At 46.6% G+C, this 26299-nt stretch overlaps 1 protein-coding gene across 1 annotated transcript; it reads right to left on the reverse strand.

The window, feature by feature from the left end:
* Positions 1-8951: 8951 nt before the first annotated feature.
* Positions 8952-24381, reverse strand: LOC125944042 (evasin P1126-like). The gene is made up of 3 exons (XM_049663786.1): positions 24298-24381; positions 12861-12948; positions 8952-9282 (listed from the first exon to the last, which is right to left on the reverse strand). The coding sequence occupies exons 1-3, from the start codon at positions 24354-24356 to the stop codon at positions 9118-9120; spliced, it is 312 nt and encodes a 103-aa protein (XP_049519743.1). The 5' UTR covers positions 24357-24381; the 3' UTR covers positions 8952-9117.
* Positions 24382-26299: the final 1918 nt, after the last annotated feature.

Below are 26299 nucleotides of genomic sequence, written 5' to 3' on the forward strand. Positions count from 1 at the left end.
TAGCAAGGAACGTGCAAGAACAGCAGGCAAAAAGAAAGGTCGAGATAAAGCCGCGTATGACAACATGAGCGCACCCTGCGCGACACAGTGATTCCGTGCTTCAAGCACAGAAGACTACGCAGCAAAACGTGTCAGCGCCGCGTATTGTTATCAACGTATTATCACCATTTAGCAATACCGTGACTGTACCGCTGTCTATCTGCACACTTGCCGTGAGCCACTTGCCACGGCTTTCTAGGGCGCGTAAAGGGCATGCCTCCTCTTTCGAGCATTATCTTTCTATCCTCCGTAGAATGCGAACAGGGCACATGCGGTGCATTGTTGCGCCTACACTTTCCCTCAATCGATTACGTTAAAATACAACAAATAAAATAAGAAACACATTATTTCTTGAAGTATCTGTTTTTCGTTTGGAATGCTATAAATGTTTGATGACAAACAGAGATCGAGAGAATTATTACATTTTGCACTGTTTGCCGCGAGTGGCGACAGTGAGGCGAAAAATTACATGCGGATACATTGTAGAGGGTCACACGCACAAGGGAGTTCATGCGGTGAGCAGTCGCCAGGGGCGCTGCAGTGCTATCCTTGATAGGGTGCCTTGATGCCCGCGCGCGTCGAGGCACTCTAATCCTTGATAAAGTCAGTCATGACAATGATCTTTCCATTTCTTGACTATTAGGGGAATGGCAACGCAGCGCTACGTCATGGTTGTTCACCGCAGGTGCTTAACTGAGGCGGCTATTAAGGCCACCGCTTTACCAACTGAAACGACGGGAGCAACGTTTGTCACTGCAAAATGGCTGTGCGGTATTCTAGGGTCCGTAGTGACGCAGCACAGTCAAAATGCGCCCGTTTATCTGCGTGCGGGAAGCCTCCGCGATGCATTGCAAAGAAGAGCGCGCTGCCCAGTGACACAATTCATCGCTTGTCATAGCTTTCCCAGTGAAGGTGCCTCCATTCGCATGTATAGGAAGAGTTTGAGTGTGTTGTTCTCTCCAGTGTGCTTGCCGATTGCCTCTGCTGCTGAGCTAACAGCGATCGCATATGGATATAGTAACGACAGCGCAGCAATCGCATTTTGACGGGTGATGGCTCCTGTATGCAATTAGGAAATCAAACTTCGAACGCAGGATGGGGTTGCAACTATTTATTGTGCCGTGCTTGTGATGAAGAAATGCCATCGCACTGTGTTTAAAAGAGCGAGCGTTTCTCGGCGCTGACCGTGTTTGCGACACTGCGGATCCGATACATCACCGATGACAGATTAGCCATCTCAAACAACAGCTGCGATACCTTGACGTTGGAAAACACTACGCACCGCTCAGCATCGTCATCCACCACGGCTCATCGACGCCTTGCAAGCAGCCACAGTGTCGTTCCGATAATTATTTGCTGTGCGCTACGTCGCTACAATACGGACAATGAATCATGTTGTGGGGCCATCACAGCCTAAGAAGACAGATGCATAAGCCAGCGAAAGTCGCCGCTTTGTTTTTGATACTGGTTCTCAGTACATCACCGATGACAGTGTGATGTGCGTATTTTCTGTCGGCGGTCAAGATTGTTGATGCCTCTCATTCCGCACCACGTCGCTGTTGCCGGAAAATAAGTTGGGCGTGGCCCAACCTAAAGCCCCTATATTTATAAAAGTAGCACCATCCACTTCCCTCCTCCTCCGTTCCACTATCGCGCTCGGCGCGACCAGCGCGATCGAGGCGCGATATCGACAGTGGCGCCGCCTGCGTCGGGCCTGCCGTGGCAGACGACAGCTAACGCGCTACCAGAGGAAATCCGAGGAAAACTTCGATCGCGCCCTGCGGAGACGTTTTTGAGGCGCGATTTTGTTTCGTCAGTCAGTAACTGGTCTTAATAATGCCGTTTTGGAAGTAGCAACGCGACGATGCGAGACGGCGCAAATATCAAGTGTGCAGCAAGCGTTTGCGCACGCCGGATGGTAAACAAAAAAGCCTTTTGCCCTCGCCTTGTCGGTTGCGGCAACTTAAGGCGCAGCAGCATGCCATCACAACGAAGTTCTTGTCCCTAACACGTTTGATCCGTTTGTGCGCACAGCACTTTCGTCGCACAGGCCCGAGAATGGCAGTCGGAGCACGCTGGAACGAAAAAAATATACAAAAGCGCAACGCGAACTTCCACGTGACACGGATTGGCCAATGGGGGAGCGGAGGAGGCTGGGGCGACAGGAGGCGGCTAAGAGAGGGCGAGGAGGAAGCGCCGGGGTGAGCGCGGTGGCGGCAAGATCTAAGAATGGCGCTACGTTTATAAATATAGGGGTTTTAGCCCAACCGTGGCGGGCGCGCGCACAAGAGTTACGTACATGCTTCGCGCGGGGCGTGACGTATGGTTTTGATTGACAGGCGAACTCGGGCCAAACTCGTACATCGCAAAACCCCCCTCGAGTTGAACTCGGGAACATGATGGCGGAAGCAGCAGCCTGTGTAATCGCATCCAGTGGCAGCAAGCGTCAATATGACCGTCTGGAACCGTTCACCTACATGTCCGACGTAGAGTTTCAGCGTCATTTTTGCTTTTCCAAAACGTGATTGCGCTGGCTGTGTGACGAGTTAGGCGAAGGCCGTCGTCTGCGGAGATAGAGTGGTTTCTTTTGTTGTTTCTTTTGGACAGTTCTGGTAATTAGTTAAACTACATAATTCACATAATTAAACTACATAATTTACAACCGTGCCGGTAGAGCCCCTTTTTGTTCACTCGTGAAGAAACTTTTTACAAAGGCAGTAATTCATTCCCACACATTTTACTTTGCGAGAGAGAGAGAGAGAGGTTTATTTGAAGAAAGGCAGAGAGGTCGGCTTGAGCGTTAGTTTGCTCTGGCCTGCTACTCTACACTGGGGAAGGGGGGAGGGGATAAAAAGAGCGATGAATGATGATGATAAAATTAGGAGGAGCGTATGTACATGTCCATCCCGTTGAGGATGACTCATACTATAGTCGTGCATGGAGTCCAGTGGCTTGAAGGAAGGCTACCGTCGCTTCGATGACCACAGCTGCGCTGTTGGCGTCAGGCCAAGGACCTAAGACAATCTCGTCCAACATTGGTCTTTTAGTTACTCGCTGAATAGTTGAAATGAGGCACTGCCGTTCTCGCGCGTACGCTGGGCATGACCAAAATATGTGCTCAAGTGTTTCTGGCACTGGGCAGTGATCGCAGTTGGGACCAGTGTCACTGCAGCCGATGATATGTGTATAACGCCTCGTGAGTGCAACACCAAGACGAATCCGGTGTAGCAGACTTGTTTTGCTCCTCTTCAGTTTATGAGGCTGCGAGAACATTGGCTAAAGCCTTCCTACCTTTTTTGCTAAATATGCGATCTAGGTGGCTAGTATAGTTCTCGCCGGGCGGCGAGGTACATTGTGCGTTTTCTTTTAAGACACACTCACAAGGCTCCGGATTACTTACGTCTGTATATTTATTGCCAAGGCTTTATTAGTCCACACCCTTTGAAGTTCGCGTACAAGTAATCCCTAGGCTGCCCCAAAATTTAAAAAATGAATTTCCGTGAATCCATTCATTGCAGATGATAGAGGACGTTAATGTAATTGACAGTTTTTTAGTGAAATGTGCGAAGACAGGACATGGAACGCAACAAACACGAGCGCAGAATATCAACATATGACTCGTATATTAAGTCATATGTTAGTAATTCACCCAAAGGCTAATGTGCACCAACAAGACCAGCTAAAACCCTTTTACAATGGGCAATATTTCTTATGATGGTGCGTAATTGATCAAGGGAAATGTTTTATATGTTATGGTTATTATTATTACTGTGATTATGACAAATTGAATGACTGAACAAAGAGATGGACACAGTGTTGTGATATGTACAAGTGCAGAGTGTTTGCTAAAGAGCTTGACAAGGCACTTGGAATGGCCGCACTTAGTGTGCCCTCCGTCATCGCGTGTCGGAGGGCACATTAAGTAGCGTGTCCAGGGCGCATGCGCAAAACGTAAGCAATAAAGAAAACAAGGGCGCACACATGGTGGCTCATGTTACTGCGTGTGGTTGTGAGGCTCGTTTATCGGAGACAATCATTCGAGGTAGGAGTGGTAGCCCTTAAACGCTTTTGCATGACTTCCATTGGAAGCCTTTTTGTGTGTGAAAAAGAATAGAGATCGTTGTATGTGTAAGCTTACCGTCAATCGCCCTAGATAGTTCAGACTTTGTCTTCGGTCACAACCAGCTTATACGTAGACCCGTTATTCCTGCAATGTTTCTGCATTTGTTTTTTTGTTGTGCGTATGTGTCGATATATATGTAAAAGCCGATATATATGTAAAACCCTTTCAGCTATCAAACAGTTGTATAGTAGCTCTTGTCAATGTCTTCCCGTCTGGTGTTCATTGTCTTTGTGTTGCGCTCATTTTGCTTATCGCAGAACTCAGTCATAACGGTGCGGAGCACTAACATAAGTAGTTTAATGCAAATTCAAAATTATCCTGCCTACACATCACCCATAACGGGGCCCTCACTTTCACCACACATCAACATGGTGCCTGGTTTAGTTAATAACCGAACACACCGTGAAAACGTACTACAAACAGCGTGTAACGCATGAAAGTAGAAAAAAGAACAACGAGGAATCACTAAATAATTTCAGCACCTCTAATTAGGTCATCAACGTGCGCGAGTCGTGACACATTACACTTACATGCCCCCATTTTCATCGAAATTGAAGTTTGTTTCTTGTGCAGCTGTACATTTATGTTATGACTCGGGGAAATATTGGGGATAACGGCAGCATCACAGTCTGAAACGCTTGAATAAGTCACTCTCTGCAAAGCCACTAATTGACTTACGCCGATTAAACATTCATCGTATGTCACTCTCTACACGCTTTCTACTTCAACAAAATATGAACGTGTTTAGCATATTTTAAAAGGAGACCGGATAAACACGTTTCGTGCAAGGCATAAAAAATTGGTAGAAATCGAGTACTCAGTAGTCGTTTACAAAGCTTGCAAGTATTATACATACTTCAAACTTTCGGTAGCCGTCCCCCGTACAACTTCCCCCCTATTTTCTCTAACTATAACCTAGCTGCCATTGTTGATCGCCTAAGTGCAGTTCCACATAATTGCTCTATGCTGGTCGGAAATGATAGCGCTGTGTCTATCGTCTTTACTTCGTCGTGCCAGAACCCCTGTTCGATTACCTTCTAAGGCTTTGATAATTAATTTTTATTTCATTTTGTCTTTCAATACCTGCTTTCTCCCTATGACATTACAGTAGGGGGCTTAGGCGCAGAAACGTTGTTTAATTGCGCAGAAACAGGAAAGTGCTGAGTTAACCTTTAATTACTTCAACCACTTCAACGTGTGCCTAAAATTTCGAAGATGACATAGGTTTCGTTTTCATAAAATTGTGGATTTTGAGCGCTTCTTCTAGCACCAACAGCTTTGCTGTTATATACATGTATGTACATCGGCACATTAAGCACAAACTAGGCCTAATGTACATGGAAACTGGCTGCGAAGCTTCCATAGAAGCCCACATGTCCATAAGGTGGCGCCGTGTTGCAACCGTTACAATCAGTCTGTAGGGGAGACAACTTATTTCATACAAAAATACAGAAAAAAGCATGACGTCACGCCTGGAACAGGTATCAACATGGTGATGTTATGTACCTTGGCCCGAATGCTGAAATCGGTCTTTAGTTTATAGCACGAAGACTAGAAAACTAGAAGCAGGCGACACAGACGAAGACTATAAGCAAACGAGCTCTAGAAACCAGAAATAAATTGCCGTACTATCTCGCCCAATTTTCCATCCTCTTGGGTAAATTGGTTTATTGAAGCGATATTTTAGGTTTCACTAGCCACCTCACTCTTATTCGCTAGAGTTATGCACCCAACATACACAAAACGAAATACTTATCGCGAAATGGACTAACGATGTAGTATCGTCAAGACAAAGACAATATACAACAATCTACGTGAAATCTATTAAGACTCTTGAAGCACTCATAACTACCTGCGACACTGTGTAAGCCGTTTTCAACACTTATCAGAAAAGACCACGTCGCATCGTATTATAATTTAGAAAGCATTTTACCCTACGAGTTTTGCTGAGTTTAGTAACCACTAAACTTGTGTGAGGGAGAATGAACAAGCACCACACAGCATTTCTTCACGTAGCGCTCCGCTTTCGTCATCACGTGGTATACAGCGCTTCGGATGCCGCCCCGTCTAGATGCACCACACCGGAGCGTCTCCAGTCGCACCTTCGTTTGCCCACAAAAGCCTTGCACTAGCCTAGATGAAATCGGGGCTGAGCTGCATGCCGTGCTTTGAAGAATCACGCAAATAAATAAATCTGATGTCCAAAACCATTGCGCTGAAGCGAGCTACAGCATTCTGCACGATACAAACGTTGTTGTGATGAGTGAAAGAAAACGACACCAACGATGACAAAGTGTGCACGGCTTCTTTCACCACCAGGGCACTGCGGATTATATTTCAATCAAATGGCCGATTCATTAGTGCGAGCATCCCTGAATGGACCGATAATATCGGTCCTTCCAGTTGTGGCACAAATAACCGCGATCAGATATCGAAAACTTTCAATTCGTAGAGATATCATTGAAACAATAACATCATGAAATGAACTTCAGCACCTAAAATTTCCGTGGAAAATGCATTGGTGTCCATCACGACAATCAGAACTAATAATCACAAAATTGCGCGGCCGTGTCCCAACATTGAACCTATATTTACACAGGGCTGTTCTGGCGACATCACCGCTGTGTCAATTCTGTGTAGAAATAGAAACCGTAGAACACTATTTTTTAATATGTCGTCGGTATAAATTACAAAGAAAAAGACTTCTTGAAATTCCGCTTGCCGAATTAGGGCTAAATTTAGCATCAGAAACAGTACTCACTTTCGGTGCCTCGGCATTTGGCTTTAGCCACAGGGACGTATTTGATGCCGTTTGTAGTTTCATTCAGTCAACAAGACGAAAAAAATTTTAAATTCCTACTTTTTCAATTCTCTGACACATTTCAGTTTTTAATGCATGGCAATAATATTATAAATTGAGCAGTTTAGGAAAATAATCTGTCTGTGCTGATTAATAAACTGCACAGTAACTGTAGTTTCAGAAACCGTATCTAAAAGTTCAGGTGCCGAATTCTAGGCCAATCCCCCGGAGGAGGTACAAGCCATGTGTTGAGGATGTCATCGTCATCATCATCATCATCACCTTTTGCCATTGGGCCCACGTATGTGAGTGATCTCACCAAATCAACAGGTACGTCGTGCCACGATTGGGCCACGTATGGCAAGCGCGTGACGAAATGCTTCGTGGTGAGAGATGCGGCTGGTCAGCCGAAGACGGAAGACAGCAGGCCGAAGTGTCGGCGCAGGCGATCAAGGCTCCAGGGTGCACGGCCGTCCATGGAGCTGCCGCAGCCCGGCCGTTGCCCTTGGCCATTACGTTCGCCAGCTAGAGATCCGCAGCTTGGAGCGTGGGTCGGCCTGCTGTGCAACATCTTGCGGCGAGTATTGTGGATCGCGGTCAAAGCGTCTCCTCGGTCAGCTGTTCAGCGGAGCACCGTTTGTGTCCTTGCTAATGGCCGCATACGCGCCGAGAACTGCGGTTCGCGCGCAAGCTGTCCGCTGGGCAGGCTGACCTTTCCTGCAACGTGCAATGCGGCTCGGATGCAGGCTGACTGCTGAGCGGTCGTGGCGGGTTTGGCAACAGCCATCTTCTTCCCACTGTACCGTGAGCTGTCCTGAACTCTGTGTTTCTCGGACTAATACCAGCTTTAGTTCTTCTTGTAGTGGTAGAACGCCCGCCTCGGCTGCGGGAGGCTGTGGGTTCGATTCCCATCGCCGCCGGGCACCCACTGGTTCAAAAGGGTACAAGCGTTACCCCGGCCTGGCGTTCGGCTTCCTTCAGGGGTGATACGCTTGGGAAAGGAGCCTGCGCCTTGAATTCCCGTCAAAACCAACGTGAGCACTTTGGTTTGGCGTGTTGTGCGTGTCACGTCATGTGCCGTAAGGTTCTGTGTGGTTGTAGTTTGGTTTTTGTAGTTTTTATCAGTGTAGTTTGAGTCTTTCAACATGAGTTCAACTGCTTTTCTTGCATCCTTACCTCATAGCGCGGCCCGACAACCAAGTGTGACGAAAGCCTCGTAATTTCTTTACATTTGTACATAGGCTTGCACGACTCTGCGATTTGTGATGGCAACAGCGTTAGTCGGTAGGCTCTGTAGAGGTGAACCAATAAATCTTGAATAACAAAACAACCACACATCACCATTTGCTTAGGACGCTGAAATTACCTGAAGTGAATAGTAATTTCCTTGAATGTATCGTGAATAAAATATAACTTTTTAATGGAAGGCTTTTTCGTTTCGTTCGTGCCCACCCCGCGCCTATATATAGCCACGTTTCCGTCGTTCTCCATCATGTATGGCCACTGGTTTTTGGACCGCCCTTAATGCTAACATTCGTGACCGATATAAATCGTCCTTGGTTGTATTCTGAGCGCATGCAGTCGCTGGCGTAGGGACGTGTGTTCCATATCACAAAAATAACGCGGCCCTTGGCAGATGTGGGTCTAAACGCGCGCTTAGAGAGCGGGAGGGCCATAAGGCGATGTAGCGAATAACAAACATAAGTGTATGCAAACGCAAATAATCCGATATGCAATATAAGTGACAAGTTTGACTGATGAATTTGACTAAAAACACACATGCGTCTTCGCATGAGTGGGCAATCAGGGTTAAAAAGCGGCAAGCGCATCCCCACGAGATTACGGCTGAGGTTTCCTTGGCGCTTCATTCTACAGTTTTCAGTGACGATGTGTTACGCAACGTCATATGGCATTAGCTCCCCATTAGGAGCAACGCACGAGTTTTACCTAGTTCATGTCCCGTGGTTGAGTGTATCGCACAACAAAAATATATAAAACGACAGACAGGGAACCACTCGAGCTCCATTATAACACCTCTATGTGCCGCACACATTTTCCTGTAGAACGTCTTTGTAAAATTCCCGGAGCTAAGCGAAATCCACTATTTGGCTTTTGTGAACTGTATTGGATGAGAACGAGTTCTTTATTTATCTTTCTAGTCGTATCGTGGCGCCGCCGCCTGTAAACTCTCGTTTGAAGGCAAATTGTAATAATCCGGTGCGTTCCAGTCCACGCTGTAACAATATCCTTCAGTAGCGTTGTCCACAAGTACGCAGATGCAGCCCTTCATTGAACAGGTCACATTCATTGACGGATTGCACTGGAAAAAAATTAGTAGAAGGTAAGTTGACATTAGCATTTATAGTCATTTCTACATGAGTTACTAATAGATATCGCGTGTATATTTTTAATTTATTCTACAACGTACTCTGATTTATTCATTCGTCTTTTTTTATTGCACAAATTATTCATCTGCCTTCACATGGTCATGCTGAATATGTGACAGGAAAAATAGGTTTTCTCTTAGTTCAAGCCCCGTTCTTGAAACGTGAAACATGCACTGCGAACCTTTACTTTTTGCGTCTATCGCAGCCGGCTATTGAATTGGAGATCGTAACGAGCCAGATGTTTTTCCCTAAGCCGTCTGTGATGGCGCACTGCCCACAAATTTTAATGATACGCTTCTTTGCTGATTAACTGGTAACACTCTGCTCCCACATTTCATCATCAAAAGTTGATGTAGGCGATCCTAATGTATTTTACCGCACTTGGACCAAAGGCCCTTTACAGAAGAGGATATAAGGAACGTATATACACAAGCGTCTGCGATTTCTCAAGCGACAAAAGCACTTCTGCACTTACATAGGTGCACCAGTCTTAATGACCATTTGTGATAAATTGAGCAATGAAAACTTCATTGCATGTGTGTCCGTACACACTCTGAACTTCTCCACGTTCTTTTTTTTTTTATTCTTCAGTCCCCTTTTTCTCTTCCACAGAACGATCGAGGTAGCCAATTGGGCTCAGCGTAGCCAACTTCCATTACTTTTACTTTCTTCCTTCCTCTTTGTTTAATGTGTACGTGAGACGCTCTTATGAATTTATTTTCTGATAGACCATCAGATAGTTGTTGGTCCCTGGTCGGGAACAGAGCTGATCGAACAGCTGGCAGCTTTTCCCTGTGGCAACTCTCCATACAGGATTTCGTGCGGCGCCTTCCTAGTGGAAGTTTGGAGCGCAATGTTATTAAGAAAATTAGCGCTTTATTAATCCTCGTCCCATTCAGATTATCGAGGCATAATGTTCCGTATCGGAACGCGCTGGCTGCGGCTTAATTTCAATAGAAGCGAAATATAAAAATACCCTGGCATGCTTAGCTTTCGGAGCACGTTAGAGAACCCCAGGTGACCAAAATTAAGCCGCAGTTCGCCACTATGACGTGCCTGATCATCAAGTCGTGGTTACGCCAAGTTTAAACACCAACACTTCTTTTAGTCAATTTTGTCATGAAAAGTGCCTGCGGGCGTGAGGGATAGGGTTTTGCCTTTCCGTGAGGCCAGTCGCCTGCGGATAGAACGTGTGCCTGCGCACTACTTTACACTCGTAGACCGCGATTAGGTGACCAGTGGTGAGATATTGCAGGCCAGATGCTTCGACGTAATTTGCCCGGTACTCAGTGGCCACTATAAAATGTGGCGTTTTCCGACCTTCTTAATAGGCATATATGTCTCATACATAGTCAAGTAAACCTGCGCGAAAATTACATTCGGGGCTGCGATGCGTTTTAGCAAACCAGATAGATGCCCAGGTAGCCGCCTGGATTGTTGACGAATTTTACAACTTAAAAAAAAGCGGACGCGTCTTGGAGCTGAGCGCTGCAGCAGTGCCCTTCTCAGAAATATTGCCAACGAACTAAATCTGCCGCGTAATGGACCATCCCTGTCATAAATGTTACGCACGTCCTTGCCTGACATGCAAATCCATATCATGCCCTACAAAATTTCATAAGATGGCTTTGTCAATCAGCTTACCGTTGTTACAAAAGGTCGTATGTTCTGAGAGGATCACCGCAAGGTGGCATTTACGGGCCTTAGCCAATAAACGTCCTCTTGAGGTGATGCAACCGGCGGGTTAGGCAATAATATTAGAGTGCGTACGGTTCGTTTACGATGTGTTTGAAAGCACAATTGCAGCGACGTGCAAACGGGTAGCCAGTTAGATTATATTTTCCATATTTCGCGGTATTTCTCCAACACGCGAACAAATAAACCAGGCAAAACATCGCGTGCCAGAATTGAAACTAGACTTTTCGAGTTTCTTCTAGAAACTAATAATTTCAGATCTCCTGTAAATATAGTAATTAAAAAGAATCATCCCATCATTGCAGATCAATGATTTATGAACAACCCAAAAAGTACAGGAGGCCTCAGCTGGTTCCTGCTAGCTGCTAACAACATACAGGTGGCTTAATCCTCATTTGGATATGTATATATATATATATATATATATATATATATATATATAGACAGCTACATAGTAGATCGATAGATCGATACACACGGTGAAGTAGACGCGCGTCTGCAGCGGTTTATTGACGTTTCGGCCGGGGTCCGGCCGGCAGAATCAGTTTCCGACTAAGGTCGGACCCCGGCTGAAACGTCAATAAACCGCTTCATAGATGCGTTTACTTCGCTGTGGATATTTACCCTGACATAGGGGAAATTACATGTACCTACTAATTGCATTAAAGAAATTATACATTAATCAAAATGAAAATTGAGGTTTGTGAGTGGTGGCGCTGGTTAACACTCCGAGGGTTAATTCTAGTTGTAAGACATAAATACCCCAGAAAGTGGATGGGAAAACGGCTCCGCGGTAGCTCAATGGTACAGCACCACACGCGTAATGCGAAGACGTGGAATCGTGCCCCACCTGCGGACAGTTGTTTTTTCATCCGCTTTCATTTCCATTAATTTATCATTTCTTGATTTCAATTAGTAAGTATACAAGTAATTTCCCCTCTGTTGGCCGTGGTGCCGTTGTTTGTTGGCTTCTTATGATATGATTAATAAATATCGGGCCCCTCGGTTCCCTTTCTTCTTGTTCATATATATATATATATATATATATATATATATACATATATATATATTCTGAGTTGTATCTCAAACGTTTTTTTTATTTTCTGTGACAGCTACTGTTGGTCTACTTTTCCGAGTGCATTATACTTGAGGCGCCAATTGCCTACATAGAAAATGATTGCCTTGTCCCACTGAATATTTAAAAGCGTTCGCTAACTAAATAACATATTTGCATTACGCAACGTATTGCAAATACGACATTGAAGCCCAGCTGAAGTGATGTCATGTTTGCTTAGCATACATTGTAAAACTAGCCGCACTTTCGTAATATGCACCGTCGAAATATTCTAAATATGCTACAAAAGACACCGGAATTCCAGTTAATAGCTTCAAAATGGTAAAAGTTGCGCGTTATCAAGAAAATGCACGCATTCTGTAGGGAATTTTGAAGACCGATATTTCGAAAGTGGCGCTTGTCTGAAGATTTTGGCGGAACATACATCACTTCTCTACTGCTCGGCTTAAAACTTGAATATCAAGATGTGTCCTGAAGTAAATAATTAGCCTGCCGATTGTTCAATATTTATAAGTAGCCACACGGAAAGTGCGATTTATCATGGAAGCAATGCCTTTCTCCACACGAAACTGCGCAATTAGATAGAAAGAATTTTCTTAAAATTTCAACCCGAACTGGAAGCATGAGAACTTCTATAGGGTAGTATTACGTCTTTAGATTAGTTAAAGTTAATTTTAAGGTGAAGATGTTTGTTTAGTTTCAGTAGAAGCAGTGACTTCAGTATTTACTGAGCAGACTTACCGTCTTATTACAGCTGTGGACGTGAATAACCATCTCGTTGGTTGGGCTCGTGTTGGACGGGGTGTCTGGTGTGCTGAATCCAACAAACCTGCACGATTTCAGAAGATATTCCATCAGTTATATAAACTAATAGCATGTTATAGTGACACTATTTGACAGTGCAGTTGACATACTAGCATAAAAAGCGTTTTTTTTTTGTGTGTTTGTGTGTGTGTGAAACTTGTTGCGAACCTTCCTATGTTTCTCCGTATTCAAGTCTAGGCACCGAGTCGCCATTTAGTCATACGCGTATACCACCTCTCGGAGGCTATAGCGAATTCTCTACCCAAGTATTTGTGATATCGTTACGCGTGTAACGAGTAAACGGCGAAGTTGCTGGACAGTTCGAATGAGACAATAACTTTGTAAGGATGATTCAGCGGGGTATCCCTTAAGCTAGCTCGCCTTAACAATCTTGCCTAACCTTAACTTCTTTATATTGCGTGTAAATGTATCTCTCATCTTGCTATCGTCTTCGTCACACTTAGGTGAAGGTGCGGGGAAAGCACACCTTACGAGTGTACTCCGCACCGGTGGTCGATTCGCTTGCTGCTCCGCAATATAAAAACGTACGGAAGCTGCACCACCGCGTTTCCCTTTAGCAAATGAGCTATCACACCTGAGTACTTTTGGAACGTTCTGTGATTCCACTAACACAAATGCTTAGCCCTGACTGGTAGATAGATTATGTTATGACCCACGTCATTGTGAGGACCAACAAATGCTGGAAACCTGCCGTGTTGATTGGAAATTTGGATATATATATCAAAGCCACATAATGCAAAGGTATGGTTTCGCGAGCACGACGATATGATCGTGCGCTGAGATTCACATAAAAAAAAAACTGCGTGCATTTTTACAGAAGCCCGTTAGAAGGAAAATTACCAGTCAACCATCAGTTAGTGTAGTGGACGCAAACGTACATAGAAGCTTACGGCGGCTACGTATCATATGTGTTACAGCTGTCCCACAGCGCTGATGCCGAGCTGGTGAGGTGTCGGACATACATAGGCCACGCCTTTGTTGTGCTGTGCAATGCTTCTTCGAGACTACTTCGTTTACAGGTTTGCCCGTATTCCCACTGCAGTTGTATTCTCCTCAGGCAAATCGGTACTGACAACACCGCCACCTGTTTGTTGGATCATGCCAGCTGGGTCATTCGCTGCGAACTTGACCCCACCAAGGGCCAAACCGGTTTAGTCGACGCTCACCATCACTCCTTTCGTCATGAAATTGCCCAGCAGGAACTCGCGAACGCTTACACTCTACAGGGTGTTTCATTTTAGCTGCACCAGATTTTTAAAAATTGCCTCTGGCAGATAGCACATTTCTAATCCTGGATCTTAACTACTCGATGAGGCGGTCATTGTTTCCACGAGAAATCAAAAGGACTAATTGAATAATTAACATAATTACGAGAATTAACTTTTTCATTAATTATTTCACGGTACATCTTTAAATCTAAGAATTATAGCCGCTGAGTTCACAAGGCGCATCCACTTGGAATGAATTCTCAGGATCAAACCAGTTTCGAGATATTAATTTCCAAAGTGTCCGACGACTGCCTGGGCTTTGCAGTTCACTTTGTGCTTCGATGCATAAAACAACGTTTTCCTCAAACAGTTAACTGGAACGCCTATGCATTTCGTCGTACACTTTGAAAATTATTATCTCCAAACTGGATCAGTCCTGAGAATTAGTTCCAAGTGGATACGCCTTGCGAACTCAGTGGCTATAAATCGTTGATTGAAAGATGTGCCATAAAATTATTAATGAAAACGTTTGTTCACGTAATTATGTTAATTATTCAATTAGGCATCTTGATTTGTCGTGGAAGTAATGACCGCCTCATCACGTAGTTTAGATCAAGGAGTATAATTGCGCTATCTGCCACGGGCAATTTAAAAAAAAGTTGGTGCAACTAAAATGAAACACCCTGTATATTGTTTGCCTATATGCACCGTGCTGAGCGCTAGGCTGAGCGGTTTCCGGTCTTGCACCTGGATCTTCCAAAAGTATCAAAGGCCTTTGATCTCGCCTCGGAACTACGCATTTGCATGGATGGAAGGATAGGTGTTATGAGTGACCCCTTTTTGACAGGTTGGGGGCTTGCGCCAGCAAGCTTTTGTTATTATATTGCTTAATGTCCTATCAATCTGTCAAGCACTCCTTAAAGATGGTTAACCAGCGAAGTTGTAACGTGCGGCCCCGGTGTCTATCAGTGAGTTAATCCCGACGGTACATTAAAGTCTTTCTCAAATTTTGGTTACGTCTTTGTGTTTCTTAATGAGGTTAAACACACGTTCGGCTGCGATGAAGAGAACTACGTCACTGACGGTATGCCCGCGGTCGGCTGTTGTCACTTGCGTTCGATGTCCCGAATTTGCTCAGCAGTTGGTCAGCAGCATTCGCCCAGCACTGCTGGTTGAGATTCTTGTAAATTAAATTGGTTCAAAATTAAATGTGTTCGTTGCGGTAAGACAATGAATGGCTCATACCCCGTTAATCAATGGCTCATACAGCTGTAAACGCGGACTTTCCATTACGACGACAGAAGAGAAGAGGGGGAACGCAGCCAGCTGTGGAAGAAGACAACGACGAACGCGGGAGCAGTGGCAAGAGCGCAACCCGAGGGGCGTCAATGAGCCATCTGCCGAAGTAGACGACGACGACGCTCGAGCCAATGCTGATGATGATAGTTTTCTGTGGACAGGCGACTAACATACGCTTTTTTTCGTTTTGCCTGGCAATATCAAGCTTCGCCGGTAGATCCCACGCTTTCAGGGAATCGATGTTTTGCGAAGCAGTGTGCGTGGAGCCTACCAAGTTGACGAAATGCCCATGAGAGCACCAAGACGTAGGCGGCTGTGTCATGACCTACATGACTCGCATTTTACGATATTCATGTCATAACCCATCATTTATGTTTTCTATACACTCTCGTCATACTGCGCCAATTTCGGCACCAAGTTAACGAAACGACCTTGAGGCCACCAAGACGTAGGCGGATGTTTCCTGACCTACATAGCACGCATGTAATGACATTTTTGTCATGACGTATCATTTATGTTCGTCATGCACTCTTTTCGTACTATGCCAGTTTTGGTACATATCAAATTAACGACACGATCATGAGGCGGCTGTTCATGGCCCACATGGCACGCCTTTCGTAATATTCTTGTCATGACCAATCATTTATGCTTGTTAGACTCTTCTCATTCTTACTAATTTTGCTGCATACCAAGTTAACGGAAATACCGCGAGAGCACCAAGACGTAGGCGCTAGATCTCTACATAGATACTCTCGAAGTGGCAAATGTTCGCCAAGAAATGCTTCGCATTTAATATACCGATGACCGGCTTTGTTCTAGAAGGCATTTGGCAAGAAAAGAGCAAACGGTATATAAATATCCTCACTGCAACATGCAGACACCTTCAAGAGATAATTTCCCGTATTAAAGGGAAGCTTTCCTTACATTCTTTCTTCCTCGGAGTTTGGCGCGGTCAGCTTCTACTCGGTCACCTTCCCGACGAGTAAATTCGACCTGTCCTGGAGACGGTGTGACGAAAACTGGGCTGATCACGGAGATAGTGTAATCAAAAGTGGGCCAATCTCAGGCCTCCGCGTCTTGCCTTTTTGTTGGGCAGGCATGCCTTCACTATGCTGCAGAACGCGGTGCAGAATGCGAACACTTGACCCGCCGTGGTTTCCTAGTGGCTATAGTGTTACCTTGCTAAGCACGAGGTCGCATGATCGAATCCCGGCCTCGGCAGCCGCGTTTCGATTGGGGCGAAATGCAAAAACTGCCGTGTACTTAGATTTAGGCGAATGTAAAAAACCCACAGTGTCAAAATTAATCCGGAGTCCCCCACTATACGGCGTGCCACATAATCAGATGGTGGTTTTGGCCCGTAAGACCCCGTAATTCTTTTAAAACGGACACTTACATGTGGGGTTTGCTCTAAGGTCAAAGAATTTAAAACAGTCTGCCTGCGATAAGAAAAAGCTGCAGTTACGGCCGAAAGGCGAAGCATCGATTGCGATAGCAAATGAGGAAGGGGTGAGAGTGTTGAAAAGTAATCGCGCGCCACCTGCTTCACGCGGCAGAGGAGTGACGCAAAAAAAAAAAAAAAAATTGTGGGGCTGCAGCTCATATTGAGGTCGGGACGTGATGTTCACTGCAGCAAATGCGCCTTGTCTCTGACTCTCGACTTGTTGTTATCCTCCAAGGTCTGCCTTGCCCACATTATTGTCAGTGTCATTCACAACCAAAATTTAGTTTTTTGTTCTCTACGCCAGTTTATTTGTTCCGGCATGCCACTGGTCAAAACATCAGCAAAAAGCACTGCAAAAATACCGCTTTGAATTGTTACCTTTATTCGCCTCCTTGCGTCGCCAACTTTGCCCCTTCACATCTCGGCATGAACAAGATAGTTGGTTCTGGTCTCACCCCATTGCAAAACTAAGATTTTTAACGCTGCATCCCTTTGTGACATTTTCGAGTCCTAGCGTGCTATTGAGACAGAGGACTACCCTCGAGGCGAAAAAATGCGTTGTAACAAACACACCGAGTCAACACACAAGGCCGACGTCCATAACTGTCAAGCACTTTAGAGCAATGTGGCCGAAATGACCACATAAGGCTGTTATAGAACCGACACCTAGCATGTGGACCTTTCGCGCCATTCTAATAAAGAGTTGGAGTTCCGTCCGAAAGGCGAAGCATCGATTGCGATAGCAAATTAGTGGACAGCTATATATGTGAGTAAGGATAGTGGTTTTATCGGCCGTATAAGCTTATAAACATAAGCGTATACCAACTAAATTAACAATCGTGGTGTCATGCGCACGAGAAAACGTGAACACATCTCCTCGAAGACCGCGGAAGCTCACTGTCAAAAAATTGGCCGGATATCTACTTGCATCGCTGCAAATGACGTCGAAATCTTCTGCCGCCCTTGCCTACGCGAGATTGAGCCACGATAGCGGGCTCACCCTCGCAAGATTTCACTCGCACATACAGCTTCAGGCGCGCCGCGACAATTTTATCGCCCTTGAACATTGTACGGAACGTCACAGCGACGCCGACGGCAGAAATCCGCCTGCAGTGACCATATAATTGCTATTGTAATAAAAAAATGTAACAGTTTCGCCCTAAGGGCGAAACAATGAATGCGATAGCAACACAGCAATGTCATATGAAGTAAGGTGAGCGGCTTTGGTAGCAATAAGAATTGTAGTAAACATGAGCTGATTAAGTAAGCAGGTGTGCTGCGGCGTAAGTAGACTGACATGAAGAGAGACTCGATGACCACGAGAAGGCGCGTGTGAAACGGTGGTGCTGATGAGAAGCGCTTCCCGTGGGCAGCGCGTGCGAAGGGACACACCTGTAGCGCTGCACTGCCGATCCGGGCAGCATTGCATGTGTAGCGTGCGTTGGAAAATGTGGCCCGACTATTACTAACTGAATGAACAAGCGTGGTGTGAGCGCGCACAAACAAACACGAATAAATCACACTGAATGACTGCAAACAACGACTGTCAAAACGCTGGCAGCAAGCATACGCCGCAGCGGGCGAAGGTACGTGCGGTCTATCGCTTCAACGGAAACTGAGCGGCGAATGCACGGCGCATAAAGGTCAGAGCCGTCTGGAGATAAGAGACGGTGCGGACGAGCGACGAGCGCGTTTGTTGGCAGAGTAAAAGTGTGCCCCCCCCCCCCCCCCCCTCCTCCTCCGGCGCTGGCTTCCTGCTTCTTGCGCGTGGGAGATGAGTGCGTTCGCTCTCCGTGATAGCGCGCGTCCCCGCACGCTTCCGCTCGGGCATACGGCGCGCGGCGAAGATTTTATCTACAGGGAACCTCACGGCGACGGCGACGCCGACGGCTGAAATCCGGGTGAAGTGTCCATATAATAGCTATCGCAATAAAACAAAGGCGACAGCAGACTAAATTGCGATGAACTGTTGCGGCCACGCACGGCGCCAAGCCATGCCCTGTCGTTTCCTGTCGAAACAAGTACCCATGGTCGCCAGCATTTGAACAGCAGAGCTGTTTAAGCCGGCCGTTAGTCAATCGATAGCGAATCAATAGCTAATCTATACTAGATCAATTATTTATCAATATATTTTGGAAAGTGCTGGGCATGACTTAGTATGCTTAGCCTGGCCGAAAATCATGGCCAATACCTTGCGATAGCTAATCAATCGTCAATCAATAGCTAAACGACAATCGATCAATTATCAATAAATTTCTGAAAGTTCGGGGGATGACTTGGTAGTGCTAAGCCTAGCCCAAAGTCAGGACGAGCTGTGTGCCCATAAGCTCCGCTGTCTCTTTAGCATTGCGCTTGCAGTGCAAACTACGCTAATTTTTATGTTATCATGATGATGGTTGAGTTGTATAATTGATCAACAAAAACACACTGCGAGAGGGACCGCATATGGCACCTTCACTTCATGAAATCAACTTTCCTGGCAAAAGCGCCTCGTCAACAGCGACTCACTAGTTTAAATTAATCGAATTTGAATTGTGGGGTCCAACGTAACAAACCCACGATTTTATTATGAGTTACGCCGTAGTGCTGGACTCTTGATTAATTTTTAATACCTGGGGATCTTTACGTGCCCCCAATGCACGAGACACGGGTGATTTTGCATTTCGCTACCATCAAAATGCGGCAGCCGCAACCGGGATTCGATCACCCGACCTCGTGCTTCACAGCGCAACACCATAGCCTTAAAGGCACTCACTAGCTTACTACACTGTTTGCAGTGCGCGCCAAATTGCGCGAATATTTTTTTAATTAGCAGGAACGTGATTGCGATGAGGCAGAACAATTCGAATGAACGCTCGAATAAAGGGCCTTCGCTGTCTTTAGAGCGCCTCTCGCTCTAAAGGCAGACTCCGCTGGCAGCGTTCTTCGGTCTCGCGGGATGAGAGCGAAGAAAACGCGAGGAGGGGAGACGGCCTGCGCATGCGTTGAGTTGCCGGCTGCCACGGCATCTGCAGCCGCGTGGGCGATCTCATCAGCGCTTCCGAGAGGGGGCTAGCTTGGCGTGAGGTGGCGAGGGCTACGCTCCTCCGCGGTGTCAGCTGCTGAGGTCAGTAATTTAGAGCACTGCACGGGCCGATTTTTTCAGTCTGGGCCCGGGCCCGTTTTTACGTTGGGCGGCCCGCCCGAGCCCGATCAAAACTTTAATGGCGATACCCGGGTCCGGCCCGGGCCCGGAAATAATCTACGTTACCCGCCCGGCCCGGCCCGCCACCCCTTTACCTTAGGCCCGAGCCCGGCCCGAGCCCGACTCGAAACCAGCCCGAACCCGGCCCGAGACCAAAAAATAATGTTTTTCAGAGTTGAGACGCCCGAGAATAACTCGCTGCACGTTACATGCACACCACCAGAAAGCCCGAGCCCGGCCCGGGCCCGCGTCAAAAAACCTCGAGCCCGTGAAAAAACTGTTCTACCCTACCCGGCCCGGCCCGTGGGCCGGGCCGGGCCCAGGCTTTCGGGTAAGCCCGAGCCCGTGCAGTGTTCTAGTCAGTATACGCGGTGCAAGCGTGTGGGACTGGGATCGCTGCTCGTGCAAGGGTCGGTGGCGAGCAGCTGCGAGTAAGGCTCGATGTGACGCTCCCTTGGGTGCTGTCGTCGCTGAGAGGGGTTGCACGATTTCCCATCGATGAAGGGCCGCTCTCGCCGTTTGTCAAACGAAAGCGTGAAAAGAAAAGAGTAGTGCCGCGCAAGACGGGCTTTGCGGTGACGATGGCTACGATATGACGCCAGAGTAGCGCGTGTCGTCTGTATGCAACCAAAGCGCTGCTTGAGCGTAGGCGGCTGCGGCGGTTGCTGTGAATTGGCAGCTGCTGTGAATCGCACCCACGCGTCACCCCACGCGCTGCTTCTCGAGATCTCCCGATTAGCGAAGCAGTCGGGCCACACTTCGCTCCGTTTGCATTGTGCCGCTCTAGACAGATTGTCGGCGCCAGCTACGCTACTCATAGCATTCTCTTTGTAATATAAACCGTGCACCTATATAATCATAATACAAATTATTGACACGCGAAATGAAAACACGTATGGAGCTGCGCACAAATTTCGGATTAGGGAGTATCGTAATCGTCGGTGAATGTTTCATGCCTCGCATTTATTTCGCAATTTCGTGCGGCCGGCAATATGTAGTGCCCGCGCTTTGAAAGATCACCCCTAGGGCTCAAGCAAAACGCTAAAGCTTGCAATTGATTTCAGTCCTTCCAAACTATAGCAGTATTCGTTCACTTTATTTTGGTGGTCCATATCTATTAATCGGAGTTAAAGGAATACGGACACGAAATCTGAAAATTTTACGAAAATGCTGAAAATGAATCCTCAGTGTGTGATTATACCGAAAAGAAGTACTCACATAGCTCATTTTTGAGCCGATGGCTTTATTTGTGGCGTTTTTGTGAGCGCGCGCCGAGTCGCCCGACCTGCGGGAGCTGGAAGCCGTGACGTTACGACACCCTCGTCGGATTGCCAGCCGGGGGCCGCTGTCATTCGAAGCGCGCCGACGCCGGCATCGCGAGCACGGATTGGAGTTCTGGTGCCTCTACCAGCGATGAGTACACGTCTGAAGACGAAGACCATTACAACTCGGCAAGAAATATTACCGCTTACGGTTACAAGCCTTTCGCGTCAATAGACGAAGAAGAGCAGGCGGCCGTGGAAGTGCGGGTCAGGTTTTCGCGAACCGTAGTGCGAAGATTTCGCTCTGCACCAGACATTTCTGCAAGAATTATTTGTCATTTCTTCTGTAAACTTGCTTTTTCAAGAGCGCACGCAGGCGAGGCAGCTGCGGGGTACTTCAGCACTTCGTGGATGACTGAATAGTAGTTTATGCCGTCGGTGTGACCAAACTGCTGTGAGGTATCAGTACTTCCGAGAATCTCACGTCCACTTCGCCAGCCGCCCGACAGATGGTAGCATCTGTCTGGCGTTGTCACCAGTCTTTCCCGCTTTTGGCCTGTGGAGAAGCAGAGCGGTGTGTGTGTCTTCCCCGCTGCCATGTAGGACTGATCTCGTGAGTCGCGCTCACGCGCGCGAGCCTTGTATTGTTTACTATGCTTTGCAACCATTTTTAAAGACATTAATGCCATTCGTGCCCAGCCTCGGGCATCTCGCCCAGCCTCGCCTCACACTGCACCAAGACGGCTGCAAGTGAACGAAAACAGTACCGACATCTTTTTCGCCTCCTCTTTTTCAACGCGCCGCTGCTCATTTCTGCCTTGCGTTTTAGTGAGAAGACCGATGTGCACAGCGTCAGCTTCGGCAGTGCCTTTGACACGGCATGCCGAGGCTTTTCAGCACAGCCGGGCTGGTCACACAATCATCGTCGACATAGTGGTCCGCGCAAATGAAGTCATTTTTACAGGTCTCCAGGCTGTGCGTGATGGCTGACAGGCAGGTATCCAAAGTTTAGGCACCTTCTCGTCTCTGGGAAACGTGTGCGACGGCGTGTCACGACCGACGATGCTTTTATAACAGCAATGTCTGGGCATTTCCTTCCGCCGCGAAGAACGCGTCAATACCGAGCGACGACCGAGGGAAGGCGCACGTAAGTCGCACCACCTGCGTGGAGCGTCGACGCGGATAATGTTTCAGACGGACCACGTGCAAAGATCGCCGAAAGGGGTTAAACAAACGCTGCAAGGGACCGACACCACCGGAAACACTGCGGCGGCTGTACGACCTTGGCCGCGCGCGCGCGGGTGAGTGTTATGACGTCAAATTTCAGCCTCTGCCGGCGGCTTGCACCCCGCTTGGAGGCGAGGTGCAACAGAAAATCCCCCCAAAAAATGTTTTTAGTTCTTTCTTTCAAAGCAGCTTGTTGTATTCGTCATTTTCAACAGGTCCACTTTTGTTTCAACGCAAAAAACACCCGCCAACCTTTCTGTCCGTATCCCTTTAATGCCTCATTTGCCAGCTAGCGTTCTTAGTAGCCATAGAGCCCTGTCGAAAGAGCTAGTGCTCGGTCAAATGCACTCTTCAGTTCGTATTATCGCTACGGGATTACTGAGTCAAGGGCGAAGATGGTCGAAAGAGCAAAAAAATAATGATGATTTATACGGTACACTTGTACGGGTTTCCCTTCAGCCATTTGTCCTTAACGATGTTGCCTTGCCCTTACTTCTATATATAGGACGTGAATTGTATCTCTCGTCGGCGTAATAGTCGCGTAATAGTAGAAGAGCCGCCACCGTTGCTCCAAAAGTACAGAAAACGGGGGGCTCGTGCCGCCGGAGTGGGACCGCCACCTTAAACAGTGATTCTTTTTTTTTTTTACCGCAATGTGTTTTATGCCGGGGTACACCATCAACATCCTGTAGCGGTTATGACGTCTGTGCGAACGCGTAAAATATGGTCTATTTCGACAGGGATGGCACCATCATCTAGGAGCGGTGCCGCGAAGTACAGTATCATGACACTAACGAGCGCTGACAGTAAGCGCTTCGATAGTCTCAACGCAGCGGACGCTGCAACGCGGTGTACCCTGGTGTAGGTGGTGTTGGCCGTCTGATGAGGTGACGACGCAGTTTCCGCACAAAGTTTGTCTATCGCATCCGATTAGCTTGTGACACCTCGACGCCTACGGAGTGCAGCTTGAACATGCATCAGCAGTGCTTAAACTCCGCCTACTGCTTCGCTTTCGATGACAACAACTAAGAAAACTGCTGCGCTAAGCACCGCAGAAAGGTAACGACATCGACAAGTGAATCTCGCATTGGCCCGGCGAGAGAGACGCTAGCGTGAAGCAGAACGCCTTCGCGCGTTTGCGGCGCACGCTGCGAACTCAGTTACTCGCATTCCTGAAGCTAAGCGAGTCGCAACTCAACTGGCTGCCCAAGACACCTCGGAGCCGGACCAAAATGCTCGTCGCTTCGCCGAAGCGACTCGGCATCAGAACGCCGCTCGCCAGCACGACGCCGCGTGCCAAGCAAACCTGCAACACGGTCGCCGACCCGCAAATCGTGCGCATTTAGCTGCAGCGGACCGTGAGCTCTAGAAGCAAACATGCAACAGCTTCTGTGAGGGCACATTTCGCGTCCGTGTTCTATCGATTCCAATGAAAGAGGGATCAACCATATCTTTTTCGAGCAATTTTGTTCAGAGAAAGATGCCATTGCAGCATTACCTTATGCCTCTGCTACGACAATATTAAATATATGAATTACTTTAATGTAGCAATAGGAATTTACGTTATTTTACTGCTATATCTCTTTCGCGTACAAAAAATTTCCAGTACATTGGGAAACACAGATAGTACAACAATAAGACATCACATGGACTATCAATTAGGCTCATATCTGATCCGAGCCATGTTATCTGGATTATAAATGCGATATTGGTTATGATAGGTACTTACATAGCCTGTAGGATCACAGCCACGAGGATTGCTGATTTGATTGACACAAACAGAGCCATTTCCAATCAACTGGTATCTCAGTCACGGTCTGAAAGATGGAATGAAAATATCGACTTTTTATACCGCTTGTTCAAAAGGGCAAAATTAAGGGGCTCTGAGTTTGCTGCTGTGCCCAAAGAGCTGGAATGTGCGAAAGCAGCAAATTCACGTAGACAGTGCCCTTCCACTTACAGTTCAGTCACCTTGGTTATCAGCACGGCTGTTTTTTACAGGAAATAAACTTTGGCGATGAAGCTCATGATGCTGTCGTCGTCAAAGCAGCTAATAAATTCAAATGACGTCCTTTCACAATATGCAAAAGGAAAACTTTTATCTAAACCTATACTGGAAACGGACGAGGTTCAGTTTCTTTTTTTCTTTTTACTTAGTGTCTCGTCTAATTATTCGGCTTTCCATCCACGAGCCATTCTGTCGTGTTCCTATGACTTTGGGCTTCTCACATTGGACGAAGTGAACTGGTGATTGCGGTCCCTTTCTCACGGCCTGCTTTTTTTTGCGCTCTTTCCGCCTGAACTCATGAACGAAGTGGTTAAAAAGCCATTTGTGGCATATAAGTTGGCTTAAAAAACGCGAGTATGATATTATTAGTCACTTTGAGGTACACTTGTACTGACACCATTGCCTGTACATATGTTCGCACGGCATGGTTGATAGATGTACTTGTGTGGCCTTTTATAAGAAAAAAATACTTTTGAGTAAGTACTCATCTTGTCATTTTGTTTGTGTTCGTCGTACTACGTCATTGTCTTTACCTAATAATGAACAGGTACCAACTGAACCAACAACAGGGCTGCGTAGTATCAATTTTTTATATATATTAGATTGTGCCTTCAGATTATGCTTGTGTATCTTGTACCTGTATCATGATACATTCTGCTAAATGTGTATGAGTATCTGTATTTTGAGTACTTTATACGAAGTAGCTTGTCTCTGAAGCTACAAGATACACACAACGATATCCACAAAAACAACAAGAGTGAATGAGGCTGTAAACTGGTAGCGAGTGAAGTTTATTCTTGGAGAGGCAATGAAGTTTCGTTAGCAATTATTTCTCGCAGTGAGGTGGTCTGGCCTCTAGTTTAAAGAGCGTGTAAGTATTCTCTTTTGCCCCCCCCCCCCCCCCCCCCTCGTGTCTTTCCACACGTAAAAATATTCTGCGGAAATACAATCGCAAACAGCACAAACAATGAGGCGTATATACGTGGTGGCACCACTCGTTTTTCACATTGACTGTTCTTTTTTCTTCTGATTCCCCCAGAAAGAACAACGTAAAAAACAACCTTCTGACAACAATTTGATTAAGTTTACCGAGAAGGTTCTACAATTTTTCTAAATACTGCCTTACTGGAAAATTCTATGTGTTCCATTGCCTGTCTCCGTGAAAGGAGTGCGTGATTTGCCACTGAATTGTGCTAGGGAAACAAACTCGCTCGGAGTAGCTGGGACAAAGATATGTTTGCTGGGAAAACATCAAATGGGAACTGAAGAAACGGTGGTTTTACTCTTTCGGTCCTAGTGTGCGCTTGTCCGCGCTGGAAACGATCAGTTCTTTGTTTGATGGCATTGAATTGAAAGATTGCCACATCTGCTGGGGTCACTGTGAATGCAGTATTGTGTTCCGCTTAGGGAGCTGGTAATGTTGAAAATTGAGATGCTGAATTCAGTACGCTACCACCCTAATAAAGTTCCACTTTGAGGTTGCAAATGCCTGTTCCATTCACAGCTTCACGTAAAATTAGAAGAGCTGCTCCACGACGTTTTTGCAACAAACAAAGTTCACCATGACCTTGTTTCTCAAATTTCCTTTCGACTGAGCGGATAATTAGGCTGTCGTACAAAAATACGTCTAAACTTAAAGCTGTATGTTATTTTCTTTTTCCATTGATGCATCCACCATCGACGTCGGCTTTCGGCTCCAATATGTGTTCACGTGTTAGCAACG

The sequence above is a fragment of the Dermacentor silvarum genome, chromosome 3 (assembly GCF_013339745.2).
Source record: "Dermacentor silvarum isolate Dsil-2018 chromosome 3, BIME_Dsil_1.4, whole genome shotgun sequence".
Classification (NCBI taxonomy): domain Eukaryota; kingdom Metazoa; phylum Arthropoda; class Arachnida; order Ixodida; family Ixodidae; genus Dermacentor; species Dermacentor silvarum.